The sequence below is a fragment of the Amaranthus tricolor genome, chromosome 2, assembly GCF_026212465.1.
Source record: "Amaranthus tricolor cultivar Red isolate AtriRed21 chromosome 2, ASM2621246v1, whole genome shotgun sequence".
NCBI classification, from domain to species: Eukaryota; Viridiplantae; Streptophyta; class Magnoliopsida; order Caryophyllales; family Amaranthaceae; genus Amaranthus; species Amaranthus tricolor.
In genome coordinates, this window is record NC_080048.1 from 6,300,856 (window position 1) to 6,322,502 (window position 21,647).

At 33.7% G+C, this 21,647-nt stretch overlaps 2 protein-coding genes across 2 annotated transcripts; both read left to right on the plus strand.

Moving 5' to 3' along the window:
* Nucleotides 1-15,539: 15,539 nt before the first annotated feature.
* On the plus strand, nucleotides 15,540-20,179 carry LOC130802669 (uncharacterized). The gene is made up of 2 exons (XM_057666682.1): nucleotides 15,540-19,883; nucleotides 19,958-20,179. The coding sequence occupies exon 1, from the start codon at nucleotides 16,984-16,986 to the stop codon at nucleotides 17,731-17,733; it is 750 nt and encodes a 249-aa protein (XP_057522665.1). The 5' UTR covers nucleotides 15,540-16,983; the 3' UTR covers nucleotides 17,734-19,883; nucleotides 19,958-20,179.
* Nucleotides 17,739-19,250, plus strand: LOC130805446 (uncharacterized). Its single transcript, XM_057670218.1, has 3 exons — nucleotides 17,739-17,743; nucleotides 17,794-18,665; nucleotides 18,751-19,250. The coding sequence occupies exons 1-3, from the start codon at nucleotides 17,739-17,741 to the stop codon at nucleotides 19,248-19,250; spliced, it is 1,377 nt and encodes a 458-aa protein (XP_057526201.1).
* Nucleotides 20,180-21,647: the final 1,468 nt, after the last annotated feature.

Genomic DNA, 21,647 nt, shown 5'->3' on the forward strand with positions numbered 1-21,647 from the left:
TAAATTATATGAAATCGTTTATTGTTATTATTTGTAAATGTTATGACAAAGATTTTGTGTGTTTTAAATCCTTTTACATTTTAACGATTTTGTATTTTAATGCCTACTTATATCATCCTTAATGCTTACGTATAGTATACTTAATGCCTAATTAATCAGACTTAGTGCTAACATACATTAGACTTAATGCCAACTTACAATAAACTTATTTCCTACTTAGAGTATACTAAATGCCTACTTACATTAGACTTTATACCAACTTACAGTACACTTAATACCTACTTATATCATCTTAATTTATATTTATATTATATTTACATTTCATACTTAATACCTACTAATATTTTATCTAAGGACTTTGTTATACATAGCCCTAAGGGCTATGTATAAAAATTAGCAAATTCCTATAATAAATGTACATTGACTAATTTCAATAGAATCTTTGACAAGTTTATTAATAATTCGGATGAGTTGTTCACCACAAAATAAAAGTAATAAATTGCTCTTATATTGAAAAAAAAAAAAATCAATACCATTTGCCTTAATGGTTATATGGGGAATATAAAATAATCTTATTAGCATTAATGGTTATATGTAGCCCTTAGGGCTACATATAACATTTGCCTTTATCTAATACCAACTTACAACATACTTATTGCATACTTAATGCCAATTTACATCAGACTTAATGTCAATTTACATCGTACTTGATGTCAATTTACATCATACTTAATGTCAGCTTACATCACATTTAATACCTACTTACATCAGAGTAAATGTCAAGTTACAGTACACTTAATATACACTTAACACATGCCCACTTATACCAAACTTATTGCCTACTTATATAAAACTTAACGCCAACTTACATTATATTTAATGCCAACTTACAGCACACTTATCACTTACTTACATAATATTTAATGTCAATTTACTTCATAATTAATCTTAATTTACATCAGAATTAATGTCATTTAGCATCAGACTTATTGTCTACTTACATCAAATGTAATGCCAACTTACATCATACTTAATGTCAACTTTCAATGCACTTAATATCCACTTACATCAGACTTAATAGCAACTTACAGTACACTTAATACATATTGTATTTTCATCATCATGTTCAACATCATTGTGTTCTTTTTCCTTCTCAAAACATCAACTGGGTGTTTTATTTCAATGAATTTTTATAGAAAACAATTTTAAAAGACAAAACAATAATTAGAGGTTTAATTTCAAAAAAATAATCAAGAACCAAATATTAGCATTTCTTCTTTCTCTCAAAACATTAACTGGGTGTTTTATTTCAATTAATTTTTATAGAAAACAATTTTAAAAGACAAAACAATAATTAGAGGTTTAATTTCAAAAAAATAATCAAGAACCAAATATTAGCATTTCTTCTTTCTCTCAAAACATTAACTGGGTGTTTTATTTCAATTAATTTTTATAGAAAACAATTTTAAAAGACAAAACAATAATTAGGGGTTTAATTTCAAAAAAAAATCAAAAACTAAATATTAGCCTTTCTTCTTCCTTCTCAAAGCATCCATGATGTTTCTTTATGGAAGTGATTATGAATAAATTCAAAATGGAAGCATGAATGTATATTTGAATCTGAATTTTTAATTTTTATTGATAATAGAATAGAGTGGTTGTTCAATAATTACCTTGGATCAGTTTCCAAGAGGAGTGTTAATGATTGTCATTAGAATATGGAAGCTTTTTTTTGAGAAAGGAGTTATCACTGTAGTTGTTGGCTATTGTTATTATTATAATTATTTTCTTTTTATAATTAATGAAAAGGGCCTGGACTTGAGGACCGTCTTTCATAAAGACAGTCTTTCAGGAGACCAACTGATCTTTAAAACTTTGGGTCCGCTCCCTCTCTATTTGCTTTTTTTTTTTTCAAATGCACTAATGTCATTCTTACTACTTGGTTCAGCCAAAGTTGACTTGATTTGCTAATCTGACATGAAACTAATTTGAAATAAGTATAAGTTGAATTTTTTTAATCCTATTAATTAAATGAGTTGACATGACATGATGTATTTATTAAATAAGCTAGGTTAAGATTATAATTTTGAAATAAACCTGAATAATCCTTTTCATTATACGAGTTAATTTTGAGTCAAATTGATCACTATTAAATTATTTTAATTTATTTAATATTTTTCATAGCAAATACAAAATAAACAACTTATAAACTAAAATTTGAAATTGAGACATAAATATAAAATGTACTACTCTGTCTCATATAATTTGAAGCAAAGAGAATATTATTGTTTTTTAAGAGTAAGGTAGATAATGGTAATTAATGAAGAGAGAGAATGAATTATGTGGTAGAAATTAAAAGAGAATTAAAATGTATGGGTGAGATTAAAAGGAAGTGGTAAGTCATAGTCCAAAAATAAAAATGATGCAAATTAAGTAGCACGGACCAAAATAGAAAATACTGCAAATTAAATGGGACGAAGGAAATAGATATTTAAAACTCTGACATAGAAATAAAAAAACTCTAAAAGGATTAAGTGAGTAAAAATTAGGATAATCAGAACTGGTACATATTAGATAAGGATTGTGATTTTCAACTTAATTAACTAAACAATTTAGGTTCAAATGAAGAGATTTGTAACGCATTTATATATGGCCCCTACATGAATGCGTCCACAGCCAATTAACTAAGATCCAGAATTACTTTCTCTATCTTTTTAATTTTTCTGTTAAAAGGGATATTTTTTTTGTAAAAATTTATATTGTTTTTATTAATTTAATACTCTGGCTAGTGGATCTTTGAATGGATTAGATAAGAGTAAGTGTGAAATATATGAAATAAAATGAGTTTTATACACGAGATTAAAATAATAAGTTGATTTGTTGTTATAGATGAATGTAGTATAATCAATAGACAAATTCTAAAAAAGAATAATTCAAGTAGGCATTAAATTTTAATAGATTTGTCTTAAAAGACATCTCTAAAAAAGACGGTCTCTCAAAAGACTAACTGTATGCTAAAAAGCTGAAATCAAGCGACCCATGAGGAAAAATATTGTGATCATGTTGCAATTATGTAGGTTTTGTTTTGGATTACAAGCTGAGAAAATAGAAAAGTTAGATGAGAATTGAATTTAAGATAAAGAAGAAAAATTAAGATTTTAGTTGGAATAAGTACGTAGTTTTTGTAATGATTGGAAGTGTCTGTTTTATTGAAGTGAATAATGAAGTACATTATATGGCTAATTTATATAGAGACCGAAAAATTACGTAAAATCAAAGTAAATACCAGAGAATAATCTTTTCTTTAATATGTCTTTTCAAGATGGACTATCGAAATGAAAAGTGCAATTTGGAGAATCATAAATGATGACAATTGACAAACATGAGCATAGTCGTTGGAGTAAAATGTTTTTCATGGTCTGTTAATTATGGAAGCGATTGCTAGCGGAGTTGCAACAGTTGGAGGACTTTGTACATTGGAGTGTTTGAAGATTTAATTCATGATGACAATAAAAATAATATTCAGTTTTATAATGAGAAACACAAAATAAGTTTTTTTTTTTTTTATTTTTTTTTTAACTTGGGGATTGAGGATTTAAGGGTTTGAGAGAATAAAGAGAGTGTAAGGTTCCTCCATTTTTGAAGATAATTAGAGGAACTTTATCAATTACTATTGATGGAAAGAGTGAGAGTGTGATTTGAGACGATCACTACTAACACCAAGGGAGGGAGAGAGATTGAGCACATAATTATGCCACCATCAAATGAAATGAAAGAGATCACACTCTCAGTAATGACTAGGCATGGCCACGGGGCGGGTTACCCGGAACCGAACCGGTCCCGAACCGCTTGGAACCGGAACCGTTTGCGACAGGTTTCGAACTGCCCCGAACCGCGAAACCGTGAAACCGCCGGAAAAAAAAGTTGCCGGAACCGTGAAACCGCCGAAAAAAACGTCGTGAACCGGGTAAAAAACCCACGATTTGGAACCGGAACCGGTCCGGGAGAACCGGTCCAACGGTTCCATGGAACCGGTTCTAGAACCGGAACCGGGACCGGTCCGGTTGAACCGGCCCACCGGTTCCATGGAACCGGTTCGCCAAAATGTTATCGTTTATGACCGTTAACTAGCCGTTGGAGTTTCCTCTATATATACTCATCACTTTCAATCATTTTCATTCACAACTCATCTCTTCTCCTACTCTCTCTACTTAATTCTTTAATTACGCAATTATTCTCTTAATTACATAATTAGTCTTTTAATCATTTCTTCATTTAGTTAGTTACATAATTAATTATTTATTTATTTCTTAATTCTATATTTCTATTATTACTTCAATATTATCAATCATGTCTTCATTTTTGAAAAAAGCCTCAAAAAAAGTTACTAAAGTGGCAAAATCATTGGGAGGTTCCAGTTCGTCCAAAAGAAAGGTCACTTCTACTCCGTCGGTATCAACAACATCTTCCATTAGTAATTATAATTATGAACATAATTATCCGGAAGGGTACGACCCAGAATTACATAATTATGCAGAAGAAGTGGAAAGAGAAATACAAATTGATGAAGAAGAACAACAAGAAGAGGAACCAACGACCCCTATTGGGATACATGTATCTCGACAGTCATCAACAAGATCACATGAACAACAACAACAACAAAGACAAGCTCGTGGTAAACGAGTCAATTTCCAAACTATCGGTTAGTTTTATAATTTTATTCTTCAAATTAATTAAATTTTAAATTATTTATTTATTTAATTATAGTTTTATAAATTTAAATTATTTATTTAGATGAAGATGAACCAGTAAGACAACCTTTTCCGGCAATGCCACCTCCTAGTGGTAGAGCTGTTTCACATGTGTGGTCGTATTTCACAAAAGAACCAACCGAGAATCCAGATATTTTCTTATGCACTTGTCAAATTTGTGAAAGTCAAGGAGTAAAGCCCTTAGTTGCATACAATTTCGCCAGAGGTAAATACTTTTTAAGTTTTTTATACATACATTATATATTCATATTTTATAAAAATTTATTTATTGTGTTTTGTGAATACGTGTTAGGTGGTGGTACGGGATCTTTTAACAAACATTTGGCAAAGAAGCATGAAATCACAAAAGAAACTCATGCAGCAAGCGGCAGCGGGACCACAAGTGGAAGTGGAAGCCGACAGACACAGTGGGACATTCCCAGCACAGGTATGCCTTTTAGATATAAACGTAATGATATGATTGATGAATTTTCTAGGTATGTAATTTGTGATGAATTGCCTTTTAACCACGGTGAAAGTAGGGCATACGAGCGTTACGCTAGAAAAACTATGCAACCACAATATAGAGCAATCCCTAGGATCACTCTTAAAAGACGCACAATTAAATTATATGAATCAATGCGCTATGAATTAGTTGAAATGTTTAAATCTTTTAATGGTAGGGTTAGCATAACAATTGACATTTGGTCTGCTCCCCCACATTTAGAATCTTATATGTGTGTAACAGCACATTAGATAGATCAAAATTGGATTATCCAAAAAAGAATAATTGCTTTTGAGACAATGCCAGAAAGACATACCGGTGAAAACATAAAATATAGATTAGTAGAGATATGTAGAGAATGGAACTTATTAGATAAGATATTTTGTTGTTCAACTGATAATGCAACCGCGAACATTAAATGTCTAGAACTTTTGTATAACGAACCTGCATTTAGTTTTATCCTTGGGGGTAGCTTATTACACATACGTTGTTGTGCGCATATAGTTAACTTATCTTGCCAAGCTGGCATAAAACAATTAAGCGATTTATTAGAACCAATTAGGGATATAGTGAAGTGGCTTAGGATTGGAAAGATAAAGAGACGATACAAACAATTATGTGACCAATATCAACTTAAAAAAGTGTATTGGTCATTGGATACTCCTACACGTTGGGGCTCAACCAACGATTTATTAAGAAAGGCGATTGCTTATCGTCCAGTTATAACACAACTATATAGTGAGTGTACAGATAGTTACATAGCTGATGACACTTGGGAATTAGCTATAGGTGTACATAACATATTAGAAGCGTATGACCACGCGACTAAGATTTTTTCATATGTTTATGAACCAAATGTTCACTTAGTAATAAGCGAGTGTGTTACTATTTTTTATCATCTCCTTAAATATACGCATGATGATACTAACCCATATTTGAAGCCGATTCTTGCAGATATGATGGAAAAATGGAAGGCATATTTTACCGAATTTCCTTATATTTATGGAATCGCAACCATTTTGGACCCATGTTTTAAAACTGAGGTCCTTACTAAAGTAATAAGATTTTACTACCAATCGTTAGATCGCCCGCCTACTGATGTACATAATTATGTAGGAACATGTAAAAAATATTTAGCAGAACTCTATGATTATTACGCTAGTGTGTATAACCCAAAACGCGATACGTCTAGGCGTGCTAGCGTTTCGGCACGTCCTCTTACTATAACTCGGTAATAGCTAATATAATGAGTCAAGATGATAGTTTTGTAAGATCATCTTCTTCCTCGACCTCATATTTAGAACTAGATAGTTATCTTAAACACCACTTTGAAATAGACCAAGGTAGTTATAATATTTTAGAGTGGTGGAAAGAAAAATCTGTAAAATTTCCCATTTTATCGAGAATTGCAAAGGATATCCTTGCAATTCCCGCGTCAGCAATTGCGTCGGAGTCTACTTTTAGTGCAGGTAGAAGAGTTTTGGACGAAAAGAGATCTCGTCTTGCTCCACAGAGTATTCAAATATGTATTTGCAAGAAAGATTGAGATCAAGCAGAGATTCGAACACAAGGACTAAGGAATGATGATGATCAAGACGACGATGATGATCCATGGATGATGATGGATACATCTGCATCATCGTCAGGAGGAGAGTCAGCGGAAGCATCTAACCAACCACATGATGATGACGAAGACGAATAGGATCAATCCGACAACGATAAATCAACATTCAACAACTATAAATAAAAGGTATGACAAAGAACTACGTGGGCTTTGATTCCTTCGGGATACGTAGGCAGCTTAGTATTCCTTTGGGTACTACTAGGTTCAAGTCCATTTTCTCCCTTTTTTTTATTAATCATCTTTATCGGACATTATCATTGATTCGTTTGTTATTAATTTATTTTTTTCATTCTTTTTAGTAAATATTTCAATAACGATGACAACTTGACATGCAATGAATTTCGCTAATAATCAAGTAATCATCAAAGGTACGTCCGCAATATTATAGTATTTTTTTATTATATAAATATTTAAAGAAAAAATAAAAATGGAACCGATGGTCCGACCCGCCCGTCCCGTGAGTTGGAACCGCCGGAACCGCCTCATGAGCCGCCAAGGAACCGTTTGGAACCGCCCGGAACAGGAACCGAAACCGGAACCGTTCGCGACAGGTTCCAAATGGAACCGGAACGGAACCGGACCAACCCGGACCGTGTCCATGCCTAGTAATGACATAATCACTATTACCATTTGATATTTAGGAGTGAGATGAAAATCATGGAAATAATAAAAAAAAAATTAAAATGAATACACCTCTTGATATCATGTAAAGATTGAAACATGAAATTTTTGTTTTATTGAATTGAATAATAAAATACATCATATCATTAATTATATAGAAACTAAAAGATTACATATGATTAAAGCAAATACAAGAGAATAATCTTAGAAACTAATAAAGGTAAACATAATAATTAAAAAAAATAACAAAGAAAAGCACTAATTTTTTTTATTGAAATTGTCTTACCGTGACATCAATTATAAAGGCTCAAACTCTAAAAAAAAAAACTATTACCCTATACAATTCAAATTTTATTCTTTGTTTATGTTTTATTATTAATAAGTTGTTTCTATAGACTCGTCTCATGATAATACGATCTATATAAGACTTGCTAAGAAGGAAAACATGATAATTAGCCGACCAATCACTAACATCACCTCACACCGCCCTCCCTAACCACCCAACCTCCCAAACCCAAAAAAAAAAAAGAAAAAATAAACCGTTATATATGGAGTATTTCTCAAGTTAATGAATGGAAAGTTTCCAACAAGTAGTGGCAACTTCTACAGAAGTCTAGAAAATTAAAAGAAATAACCCAAAACTTGACCCAATTACCCAAATACAACGAAACGACACCCTAACCTTCTTTCCGTCTTTCTTCCTTTGTCCTCACACGTTATCCAAATACCAATTCCAATTCACTTTCCAAATCTCTCTCGTCTTCTTATAAATACCCTTCTTTTACCTACAAATTCTTCATTCAAAAAACCCAACAAATTAAAAGCTGTTTCCTTAACCAACAAACAATCTTTAAATTCTTAAAAATAATCTTGAAAAATGATGTCTATGATCTTTAGTTCTTTCGATCCAATATGGGCTGAATCAAATGGCTTCAAACTCGTCAATTTCTCTCCATTGAATCCCTCTTCTTCATCGACTAATTCTTCAACTGTCGATGGGGTGAAGAATGAGAGTAAGAGCAATAATAATTGTTCATCCGTAAAGAAACAGAGTGAAGATTCGAAGAGTAAAACCAAATTAAAGAAGAATCCTCGCTTTGCTCCGGAATTGGATGGTGTTCATTGTTTCGAAACTATTGTGCCTTACTAAACTTTTTGTCCGTTATAGTTTATTATGATCATCATATATTGATATTTTGATTGGTATTGACTGATTAAATTTGACTGTTAGTTGTTTTTTGGAGATGCGGATCCGATTTAGTACAAACTATTGTTGTGTATATGATATCACTAATGGAAACTTTATTCTTTGATGAACGAGTAAACCCAATTGATGTACAAGTATTGATTATTTGTCTATGCTAGCATTTATTCTCTGATATTTATTGAAACCGATTAATATTTATCAAGAACAAATTGTATTATCTAAACCCAATTGTTTTGGATAAAGAATTCATTCACTCTTACGAGACAAGGGAATCTAATCAACACTGGCTTAGTGGCTTAATTAATTGTATCAAGTTATAGACAACAACACTAATATACTAATATTCATATTGATAGAATTTGTTAAAATAATCTAGAAAAATCTAGGATTTTATTTAAATATAAAAATATCTAAACTAAAGAATTAAAAAATAAAAATATCTAAGATAATATAATGAAAGTAACTAGAAAAGTAATTAAAAAATAAAAAATATCTAAGATATTTTAGTAAACTTGCACTATAAATACCCATTGATGTAATCAATTTTGTGTGCAATGAATAACAACATCCATTCTACATATTCACTCATCTTCCTCTCCAAATAAATTTATTCACTATTTTACCATCTAAATTTTCCTACATTTGGTATCAAGAGCTAATTAAAACCAAGACCTCCAAACAACCTAAACACATTAACCAACATACTCCACAATAAAATAAACCTCTAACCACAAAATAAAAAATGACCTCAACCACTAATTACCCCCAAGTTAATTGGTTCCCACATTTAAGGGAGAAAAATATGAACAATGGGCTATGCAAATGAGGTCAATATTTATCTCCCAAGATTTATGGGAATTAGTGCAAGAAAGTTACAAGCAACCACCCAAAGATGACACTAAAGAGTCATCTTGGGATGAAACAAAAATAAAACAATATAAACAAAATAGGATAAGGGATAACTATGCCCTATCCCTATTATATCGTGGAGTCGACGAGGCAATACTTACAACGATCATGCCTGCAAAAACAGCTACGGAGGCTTGGAGGATCCTGGAGACAAAATACAGAGGTTCCGAAGAGGTAATTCTTTTTAAACTCCAATCACTATGGAGAGAATTTGATAATCTATTAATGGCAGAAAATGAAACAATACATTCATTTTTTGACCGAGTCACTAATATAGTTTATCAAATAAGATCAAATGGTGGTAAAATAGAAGATGAAAATGTGATTCGAAAAATATTAAGGAGTCTTTCACAAAAATATAACATTATTGCCACAACAATAGAAGAAGTTAACAAGAAAAATTTATCTCAATTAAGTATGCCCGAATTAATGGGATCACTACTTGCACATGAAGATAAATTAAAAAGATTTAACGAAGAACCACTAGAACAAGCATTTCAAGCTAAATTAAAATTTTCTAATGGTGAAAATAAAAATAGTCATTGTAAAAATTATGAAAAAGGACAAACATCAACTAATTGTAGCAAGGGGAGAGAAAATTTTAAAAATCAAAGGAGTCGATTAAATAATCAAACTGACCTTTATTGTAAATTATGTAAGAAAACTAACCACAATACTAATGATTGTCGGTACAAATGTAAGAGGTGTAAAAAACACTCTCACCTCGAAAAAGATTGTTGGTATCGACAAAAAGAAGCAAACTATTCCGAAAATAATAATTCCGGAGAGCAAATATTTTACTCTGGATTAAATGCACAAGAAAAAGTAAGTGACATATGGTATATTGATAGTGGTTGTTCAAACCACATGACCGGCAATAAAAATTATTTTGTCACTCTTGACGAAAATGTTAAAACACACATCACACTTGGCGACGGTAAAAAAGAAGATGTCGCCGGAAAAGGAACAATTGCCGTTAAAACAAAAAATGGATCATCAAAATTAATTCATGAAGTTTTTTATGTTCCCGGACTTGCACAAAATTTATTAAGCGTAGGCCAATTAATTAAAAAAGGATATATGGTTAAATTTGAGAATAACAAATGTCAAATCTATGATAAAAATAAGGGTCAGATAATAACAACTGTTGAAATGGCTCATAACAAAATATTCCCATTAAAATTGCCATTTGAAGAAAAATTGGCTTTAAGCTCAATAAATGATGAATCCACCTTATGGCATTTGAGATTCGGGCATCTAAATTTTAACATTCTAAAACTATTAAAACAAAAAGAAATGGTAATTGGACTACCATCAATAAAAAATGAAAGAAAAATTTGTGAAGGCTGTATATATGGCAAGATGCACAGATTGCCATTTCCTACCGCACCTTGGAGGACCAAGGCTTCTCTAGAGCTTGTTCATGCAGATATCTGGGGTCCTACCAAGAATCCGTCTCTTGGCGGAAAAAGATATTTTCTTCTGTTCGTAGATGACTACTCCCGCATGATGTGGGTATATTTCCTGGAGAAAAAATCAGAAGTTTTTTCCCACTTCATGGAATTCAAAGCCCTCACAGAAAATCAAAGTGGGCATTCTCTTAAAATTCTTAGAACAGATCGTGGCGGAGAATTTACAAGCAACGAATTCAACAACTTCTGTAAGAAGCATGGGATTAAAAGAGAACTTACAGCAAGGCGTACACCACAACAAAATGGTGTCGCGGAAAGGAAAAACCGCACTATAGCAGAGATGGCCCGCAGCATGATGCAGGGTAAACATCTACCCAAAGGATACTGGGCCGAAGCTGTTCACACGGCAATATATATCCTCAATAGATCTCCCACAAAAGCAGTTAGGGATTTAACGCCATATGAAGCCTGGCACAAGAGAAAGCCAAGAGTAGAACACCTCAAAGTGTTCGGATGCGTAGCTTATGCCCACATCCCAAAGGAGAATCGGGAAAAGCTCGACGAGAAGGGAGAAAAATGCATATTCATTGGATACAGTCACGAAACAAAAGGATATCGCCTTTACAAGCCTGAATCTAAACAGTTAATCATCTCTAGAGACGTAATTTTCGACGAAGCAGCCGAATGGACGTGGAAAGAAAAAGAAACTGAAGCTCGCGAAGGAGATACTCTCCTAAGAGATCCAAGTGAAGAAGACGGAGCAGACCAACCAACAAACCCATCATCTCCGAGTCCAAGTACACCTGAAAGTACAAGATCATTCCCAAGCTCAAGAAGCCAAACATCACGTTCAACTCCTCAACCTCAAGAAGCCCGAAGATCAACACGAGATCGGCAACCGCCATCATGGTTACAAGATTACCATTGTGACCAAGCAATGATGGCTCTCTTCTCTAGTGAGCCACAAACATTTCAAGAAGCAGCACAAGAAGAAACCTGGATTGAGGCTATGAACGAAGAAATGAAAATGATCGAGAAGAATCACACATGGAAACTTGTAGACAAACCACAAGACAAGGAAGTCATCGGACTCAAGTGGGTCTACAAGGTGAAACATAATGATGATGGCTCCATCAACAAGTACAAAGCAAGGCTCGTAGCAAAGGGATATGCGCAACAACCAGGAATCGACTTCAACGAAACATATGCACCAGTTGTCCGCATGGAGACAATCAGAACAGTCCTGGCATTAGCAGCACAGCATGAGCTACCAGTCTTTCAACTCGATGTCAAATCAGCATTTCTAAATGGAGAACTTGAAGAAGAAGTGTACGTCGAGCAACCGCAGGGATATGTCATCAAAGGCCAAGAAGACAAAGTATACCGCCTTGGAAAAGCTCTGTACGGACTCAAACAAGCACCCCGAGCGTGGAACAGCAACATCGACAATTATCTTCTCCAGCATGGTTTCATCAAGAGTCCGAGTGAACCTTCACTATACATCAAGACACAAGGTAACAACTTTCTCATTTTATGCTTGTACGTGGATGATCTAATCTATACAGGCACACACCCAACGATGATCGAAGAATTTAAAAAGGCTATGATGAAGGAGTACGAGATGACAGACCTTGGTACAGTGAAATACTTCCTTGGCATACAAATCAAACAAAGCCCAGGAAGAATATTTCTATCACAAGAGAAATATGCAGAAGACCTTCTCAAGAAATTCAACATGGGTGAATGTAAACCGCTAGCTACACCAATGGCAATCAATGAGAAGTTATCAAAGTACGATGGCAAACCAAAAGTCGACGGAGCAATGTATCGAAGCTTGGTCGGCTCTCTTATCTATCTCACACATACAAGACCAGATATAGTCAACGCTGTCAGCATCGTATCCAGGTTCATGAGTGAACCGAGCAAGGATCATCTAACAGCAGCAAAGAGGATTCTCAGATACATTAAGGGAACAAAAAGCTATGGGATCATGTACGAAACTGAAAAAGATTTCAAGCTCACAGGATACACCGATAGCGACTGGACTGGAAGCGTGGATGATAGAAAAAGTACAAGCGGGTACGTATTTCAGCTTGGAAACAAGGTGGTCTCATGGTCATCAAAAAAACAGGCGACAGTAGCTTTATCATCAGCAGAAGCAGAGTACATTGCAGCAACAAGTGCAGCACGTGAAGCAGTCTGGCTGAGAAGGATATTAATCGATCTACAACATACGCAAGAGACACCAACTACAATGTTCTGCGACAACATGTCAACAATAGCAATGACGAAGAATCCAGTGTTTCATAGCAGATCAAAGCACATCGAGATACAACATCACTACATTCGTGAGTTAGTAGATAAGAAAGAGATCGAACTACAATTCTGCAAGACGGGGGAGCAGCTCGCAGACATTTTCACAAAACCCATATCAACTGATAGATTTATCGATTTCAGAAGACGACTTAAAGTTCAAGATTTTTCAGATTAAGGGTAGTGTTAAAATAATCTAGAAAAATCTAGGATTTTATTTAAATATAAAAATATCTAAACTAAAAAATTAAAAAATAAAAATATCTAAGATAATATAATGGAAGTAACTTGAAAAGTAATTAAAAAATTAAAAATATCTTAGATATTTTAGTAAACTTGCACTATAAATACCCATTGATGTAATCAATTTTGTGTGCAATGAAGAACAACATCCATTCTACATATTCACTCATCTTCCTCTCCAAATAAATTTTTTTACTATTTTACCATCTAAATTGTCCTACAGAATTAGTATTATGCTAATGTGACTAATATTGAAATCAATACGATAATAATATACTAATATGACTAATATTGTACTCCTTTTGTTTTTTTCGTTTACTTTTTGTGTGGTTTTTAATGTAAATTTTAAGTTTTTTTTTTTTTTGAAAGCCAAGAGAGGCAAATATATTAATGAGGATAATCAAACATTACAGCATCAGAAATTCATACAGGACCTCCATCCCTCCAGATTTCTTCATTTAATCTCGAATTTGCCCATATTTGCTACCTCATTACGTCCTCTAAAACAGAAGACAAAGGAATAGTATTGAAATTTTGAATAAATGATCTAACACTGTCAATGATGACTTGGTTATACAAGCCACGTTGGGCATCTTGGTTAATGGCCTTGATAATGAGTTGTGCATCCCCTTCAACAATAATGTTCTGCCATTGTTCCTTCATAGCAACCTCATAAGCCTAATAGGCCGCCATGCATTTTGCTTGTTCTGCATCTTGGAGCCCGCGAAAATAACTTGTCCCCCAGCGTTTCGAGCCACTATGCCCTGTCCAGCTCTGTCTGATCCTTCGTCGTGAGCTCCATCAAAATTAGTTTTAATGGTGTCCCCATTTGGTGATAGCCATTTGGAGTTTGTTCGGACAAGATTCATCCCAGACTTGTTAGCTTTCTGTACTCCTCCAACCATATCAAGGCTCTACGAATACACGCTTGTTGCGGAGTATGAATCTTTTCAAAGTTATATTCGTTTTGTGCTGCCCATAGCTGCCACGCCAAGGTAGCAAATTCCTCTCTTTTTTGCTTGGAGCAGGTTGAAGAAACTCATTCCCACCAGTCTCTGAAGATGGACATCTGTGTCTGCATTACATCGGATCCGACTTCTGTCCAGTAAGTTTGGGACCACTAACAATCCCTTAAAACATGCATATTAGTTTCAGCTTCCCCACATCGTGGGCAATTTGGAGAGATAGGCATCCTCTTTTTGATAAGGGCAAACTTTGAGTCATAGTATTTATGAATATGCATAATAAAAATTATAAAAAATATATAATATAAAAATATATATTGAGACGAATCTTATGAGATCTCACATTAATATATTTTATCTTTTAAATTTATCTCAAAAAAATTAATCAAATTTCTCTCTCATTAAGGTGCAATATTCCAAGCGGAAAGAACATTAGAGAACGGAGGGAGTATTAATATGATTGATAGTAACAATATACCAATACTAATACAACAAACTATATTAATACCAATATATTAAACTGATAATAATTAACACTAGTGTGAATTCTATATACTAATACTAATACTAATAATAATAAGTTTACAATACTAATATTATTGCTGTGAGTGATAACCAGTATAAATAACAATTAACACATCAATAACATTATTTAGAAGTTCCTTTGAAAAGAAAACTCATTCGTTAAGAACAGTTAAACATGTTTAATTGGAAGTAATTTTAGAATGAGTGAATTCTTAAAAATTCTCAGCTTGTACACAATTGAAAATAAATAAGTGTGCTGACAAGATAGTGAGATTAGTCTAAATTAAGTACTATTAAATAAGTAGATTTTTTTGATTTTATATAAATATTACTATTTTAAAGTAGTTTGGGCCAAAAAAAAAAATGTAAATTAAAAATATATATTAGATGAATTTGATGAGACTCAAATTTAGTGGAAAAACGGTAGTAGTCACTAGTGGCAACTTCTACATAAGTCTAGAAAACATACATTCATTCAATTATCCAAAAGTAAAAAGAAGAATAAAGGAATTAAAAATGGGAAAGGCCAAAGTTGACCTGAATTTGCTAAACGACCAATTTACTACTTGACCTGTTACTTGGTCTTCAGTCTTCACACCTTATCCAAAACCTAAATTACATTCCTAATTATAATAATAATAATTTCTAGTCTCTCATCTTTGAAGTTCTTCCTATAAATACTTAAATACCTTTCTACTCAAAAAAAAAAAAACCTTTCTTTCACCAAACACATTATTCAAATCAATTCAACTCAATTCTAAAAAAAAAAAAAAAAAAAACAACAAAAGTTATTTCTGTTGGAATTTTGTGACTCGAATCAAGTCCAAGATCATGAAGAAGATGAATCAAGTGTGGGTCAAAAATGTTGGAATAGCCTGGAGCGCATGCAGAGCTGCGGAGTTCTATGCAGGGCGCAGAACAGTACGTTTTGTGCAAGATTTAGTTTTTCCATGTTCTTTTGACGGTTACTTAGTTTTTTGGGCCGGTTTCTTTGTAATTGTTAACCTAATTTCTTTGTTTTATGAGGTATACTATATAAAGGCCCCATTGTCTTAGAATTAGGGATGCAATGCAAAACATAAAGTGAGGAAAACTAAGAAAGAAAAAGCTTGGAGAGCTATTATTGTGGCTTCTCGTTCATCTTGAATCTCTCGGTTTATAGTGAAAAGTTTATTCTCGGTGCTAGTGGATGTAGCTATCACATTGATAGTGAACAGCATTAATTTCTCGATGTGATTTTCTTTAAGAAAAATTGTTTCTAAAAAGCCAACCTTTTGGCCATCTGCAAATAAAGGGTCAATGTTTCATTTATTCAATAAAAAGACAACTTTTTTCTCATTTTTGCAATTAAAGAGATAGTTTACTGGTAACCGGTGAGCATTTATTTCACATACCTACCCATACATATCTGTCTCTGTCATCACTACTTTATTTTAAAATTCACAAACATCTTCCAATTACCTTGCAAACCCACGAAAATAGTGTTGCATCTTCCACCTTAATTTCACATCTTCAACCCACGAAAAAGCCAGTTGCTGCATCTTCAACCCCCGGCCAAACCAGTTGCTGTATCTTCAACCCAAAAAATCGGTCCCTTTAATCCTTCTCTAATGGCGACACAAATGCAATTTTAGGGAAAAGTTGATTTCCACTAAAATATCACAACCTAAGTAGGTTTCTAAATCTAAATTTCTGCAATTAATGTCTCATCATTGATAATTGCTGATTTGCTTAGTAATTGTTGGAATTTACTCTCTTATGGTGAAATTTGATTAAACACATTAGAAATTAGGATTTTTGTGTAATTGTGAACATAATGAATGAAAAGGTGTCTATTAGAATTTGGTATGGGGGTAAATCAAGGAAGCTAAAGGTAGTATTAGTTATGTTGGAGGTTTTGGTAGAATAATGAAAGTAGATCCAGATGATTTGTCCATGGATTACTTGATGAGTTTAGCTAATAAGTGCAACGGAAATAGAGATATACAAGGGCTTTTTTACTTGCTTCCAGGTTACACTTTAAAGGATGGCTTAAGGAAGATAAATAAGGAAAATGTTGTTATTGAGTTACATAATGCAGTAATTCAGATGAGGACAATGAATGTGTATATGCTTTATAAATATCTAACTTCAGCATTCCCTGTAACTGATCTTGATAAAGGACCACTTGATCAACCAAAGGTCCAGCCCAAAAAGTTAGCCCCTAGAAGGAGTACTAATATACCATTGAAGAGAAGTCCTAGGAGCAATTTACCAGCAGCCACTACTACTAAAAAGGCATTATTACCTGATACTAATGTTAACCACCCTCTTGAGCCTGAAATTCATTCTGATTTTATAGATAAATCCGTAAAGGGGAGTGCATTTGGTAATAGTAGTTCAGAAGATGAGGATTATGAAGTAGGCCTTGATGATAGTGTGAGTAGTGAGGATGAGTTAGAGGATGCTGATTTAGTGGATGAGTTAGTAGATTTTGAAGGATCCAGTGATGAAGAGTTTGTAGCTGCTAGACACAAGTTTAGAGGGGAAATTTCTAAACCTGTCAATTCTTTAGAAAGAGTGCAAAGAGAGGCTGCTCAGGGTACGCACGGAGCTCAACAAACAGATCTGAAAAATGATGTTAGGGAAGGAAATGTAAACTTTGATTCTAGGGGATAGTTCAGATGATGTTGAGACACCTTCAAGTTCAGATGAAGAGTTTTTTGGTGATGAGAGCAGGTTAAGAAAAAGAGGGCCTTTAATTGGAGATAATACAGATTTTAAATGCTTTAAATGGGTTGTTCGGCAAAAGTTCACCTCTAGGCAAAGCTTTAAGAATGCTATAGCAAAGTATGAGATATTACAAGGAAGGAATATCACAATAACCTCTAGTAATAATCATAGAAAACAAAATGTCACTGTGAAATGTGTTTCAGGATGCAAATTTTATTTGTATGGTGGATGGGATTCAAGGAGAGTTGTGTATGTTGTTAAATTAGTTAATGGTGAGCATAGTTGTTCAAGAAACATGAAAAAGAACAGGAAAATGAAATCCAGATGGGTAGCAGACCAATTCTTAGAGGTGTTCAAGGTTCGACCACATTGGCCAGCTAAAGAAATAATGGCTACGATTAAGAAAGCCTTTGGTGTTCTTGTTAATAAGGATTTTGCTTATAGAGTCAAGTATCATGCACATCGAATGTTTCATGGTAGTATGCTAGAGCACTACACTAAGCATGGTAGGTACATTGAGGCTCTGAAACACATTAACCCACAAAGCTTGGTGGAACTTGTCACTGATCCCACGAGAGTTGATAATGCTAATGTTTTTCAAAGACTGCATGTGTGTTTTGAGGGGTTGAAACATGGATGGTTAGAAGGATGCAGGAAGGTTATTTGTATCGATGCGTGCTTTCTAAAGACCTTTTTAGGTGGTCAACTACTAAGTGCCATTAGGAAAGACCACAATGATCAAACGTACCCAATATCATGGGCCGTTGTAGAGAGTGAAAACAATGAAAGTTGGGAATGGTTTCTGCAGAATCTTCAGATTTTTCTCAACTTAGGTGATGGGAACGACTTGGTTATTATATCAAATGAACACCAGGTTAGTCAGTTGTAGTTAGTTGTATTCAGTTAGTTATTTTTATATAATTGTTATATTGTCATTTATTCTTACACAAATGTTATTTTAAGCAATATTAAATGGTGTTGCTAAAGTGTTCCCCAAAGCTGAACATAGACATTGTGCTAGACACATTTACGCTCATTGGCACAAGTCATTCAAGGGTAAGGATTTGAAGCTTCTGTTTTGGAAGGCTAAAGCGTACAGTAAGGCTTATTTCAAAGATTCTTTAGTGGAGATAGAGAAAATATTGCCAGCAGCTGTGGATGGTTTCAAGAGGTACAACCCTGTTTGTTTTTCTAGGGCATATATGTCATTCACAACCAAAGTTGATGTCATTGTGAATAACATGGCAGAAACATTTAACGGATATATTATCACTGCTCGAACAAAACACATTATACACATGTTGGAAGACATTAGAACACAAGTCATGCAATTATATGTTAAAAAAGGAGATGTTAGTAAGTGGAAAGGTGATTATGGTCCTAGGGTTATAGCTAGACTAGAAAAGGAGAAAGAGAAAGCTAAGAATTGTGAAGCTATCCCTTCAACTAATACGATCTTCTAGCGTAGTCATTATTTGGGTGATGTTATGACAGTCAATTTAGAGAGTAGGACCTGCACATGTCGGAAGTGGGATTTGACAGAGTTTCCATGTCGACATGCTATTGCTTGTATCTCTTTTGTTCTTAAAACTCTCGAAGATTACATTGATCCTTTGTACAAAAAGGATAACTATTTGCAGGCATACGCTTATTCCATTCCACCAATAGAAGGGCCTCGATTTTGTCCTAGAACTGATCTTACACTCACACCTCCACCTATTAAAATAGGGTCTGGTAGACCTCGCTTGAATAGGAGGAAAGAACACTATGAAAGCCCAAAAAAGGTAGGAAGACTGAGTAAGCACGGTATGAAAATGACTTGTGGCATTTGCAAGGTTAAGAGTCACAACAAACTGAAATGTTCAAATAAGGGTAGGATGCCAACTAATGATGAACCACCACAACCTCTACGCAAACGGGGCAGACCAAGAAAGGCATCAACCTCTACAACAACAATCCCGGAGAATGTACAAGAAAGAGGACCTCAAACAATAAGAATAGGTAGAAATGGAAGGTCAATCCATAGTGGTGTAGGGTCCAGAGGGAAAAGATCCGGACAAGCAGGGTGCAGAGGTGGTAGGACATCCACTTCCGAAGTAAGCATCTTATTATACATAATGAACCATCTCATTTGTATATAATGATGACTTAATTGTATTGAATTGTTTAGGTTGCAGGAACAAGCTCAATAACTCAAGCATCATTTGAACAAACTTAAGCATCAACTCAACCAGCTCAAGAATCAGTAGCTAATGTCGTAATGTAATGGGTTTGTTTTGAATTACAATGTACTGCCATTAGTAGTTTTGCTGTAATGTAATGGATCTATTTTAATTGTTTTGTATTGAAATAATGTACTGGCAAAATAATATTCTGTTTTGATTTGTTGTCACTGGTTTTAAATTGTTTTGTGGAATGGTGCTTTGAAACAATGAGATGGCAGAACAATATTCTGGTAGAAGGTTCATGTTAATTTGTGAATTGATTGTTTGATAGCAGAATCAAGAAACATAATCAACTAGTTTGATGGCAAAATAATTTGATTCATTCATTAATCAACTAGTTTACTACATAGTTGTTGCATTAAACAATGCCCATCTAAACAAAAGTGCAACACACAAAGCTGTTGCATTTAACAAACAATGTTCATCTAAACAAAAGTGCAACAACTACAAACTTCCTACTTTCACAATTCCCTAACGATATGTACATTACTGAAAATGATATGGAAAACATAGCCCATGAAACCGACAATAAAAAAAAGTTGTTTTTCTCTAACACCAGCTTTTAGTAAACTCTTCTGCATTTGGTCCCTTAAGAACGGTTTTCAATTTAGCTTCCCATTTGTGATAACATTTAACATTACCTGAGTTTGCACTGTGTCCACGAGAATAAGAACCACATCTACTCATTTGAGCTTTAAGGAATAGGGAGATTGAAGAGAGAGAGAGAGAGAGAGAAGTAGGGTAAGAGATTGAAAGAAGATTACAATGAAGATGAAGAATTTAATAGGTTAAGAACTTTATTTCTGTTTTTTTAAGGAACTCGAGTTAACCGGTCACAGCGGGGTTGCTTTACCTGATATCTCTTTAATTGCAAAAATGAGACAAAGGTTGTCTATTTATTGAATAAATAAAATGTTGACCCTTTATTTGCAGATGGCCAAAAGGTTGGCTTTTTAGAAACAATTTTTCCTTTTCTTTATTGTTTGTTTGAATCTTTATTGTTTTCCGTTATTATTTTCGATTTTTGCTTCCGCTGTCGCACAACAATTTCCTTGACAAACAAAGAAACAATAGATCAATCTTAAAAAGTAATCTTGAAAAATGATGTCAGCAATGATATTTAGTTCTTTTGCTAGGAGGTAAAGAGCGATAATTAAATGTAATAAACAATAACAAACGATGGAAAAAAGGGACGGATTTAGTAATCTAAGACGTGGATAAGGCATCGCCAACTGCCCCGACCAAAAAATTTTTTGAAAATATGATATCTAATTTTGCAAATACCCCAGTTCGGATTCTGAATTATCCGATTTTTAGAACTAGATACGTAATAGTTTAAATCGGATATTTTAAAACACCCCTATCTGAAACAATTACTCTTATGTCTCATTTTCTTTTGGGTATAAAGACTAAGAAGTTAAGTTAAATTTGGTCCGATAGTACCCATATCATGTCATTTATGTTTAGAGAGAAAATCTAATGTTTTCTTTAGGAGGCCTAATATCAGTTAACAAGTCTTCTGTAAAACGGTCTCATTATAAGCTTTTTTACGTGAAATGAATAGTATAAGTAATACAATTATTAGCATATGAGCTTCTTGTTTTTATCAGATCGTCTCATCAAGAGACAATCTCT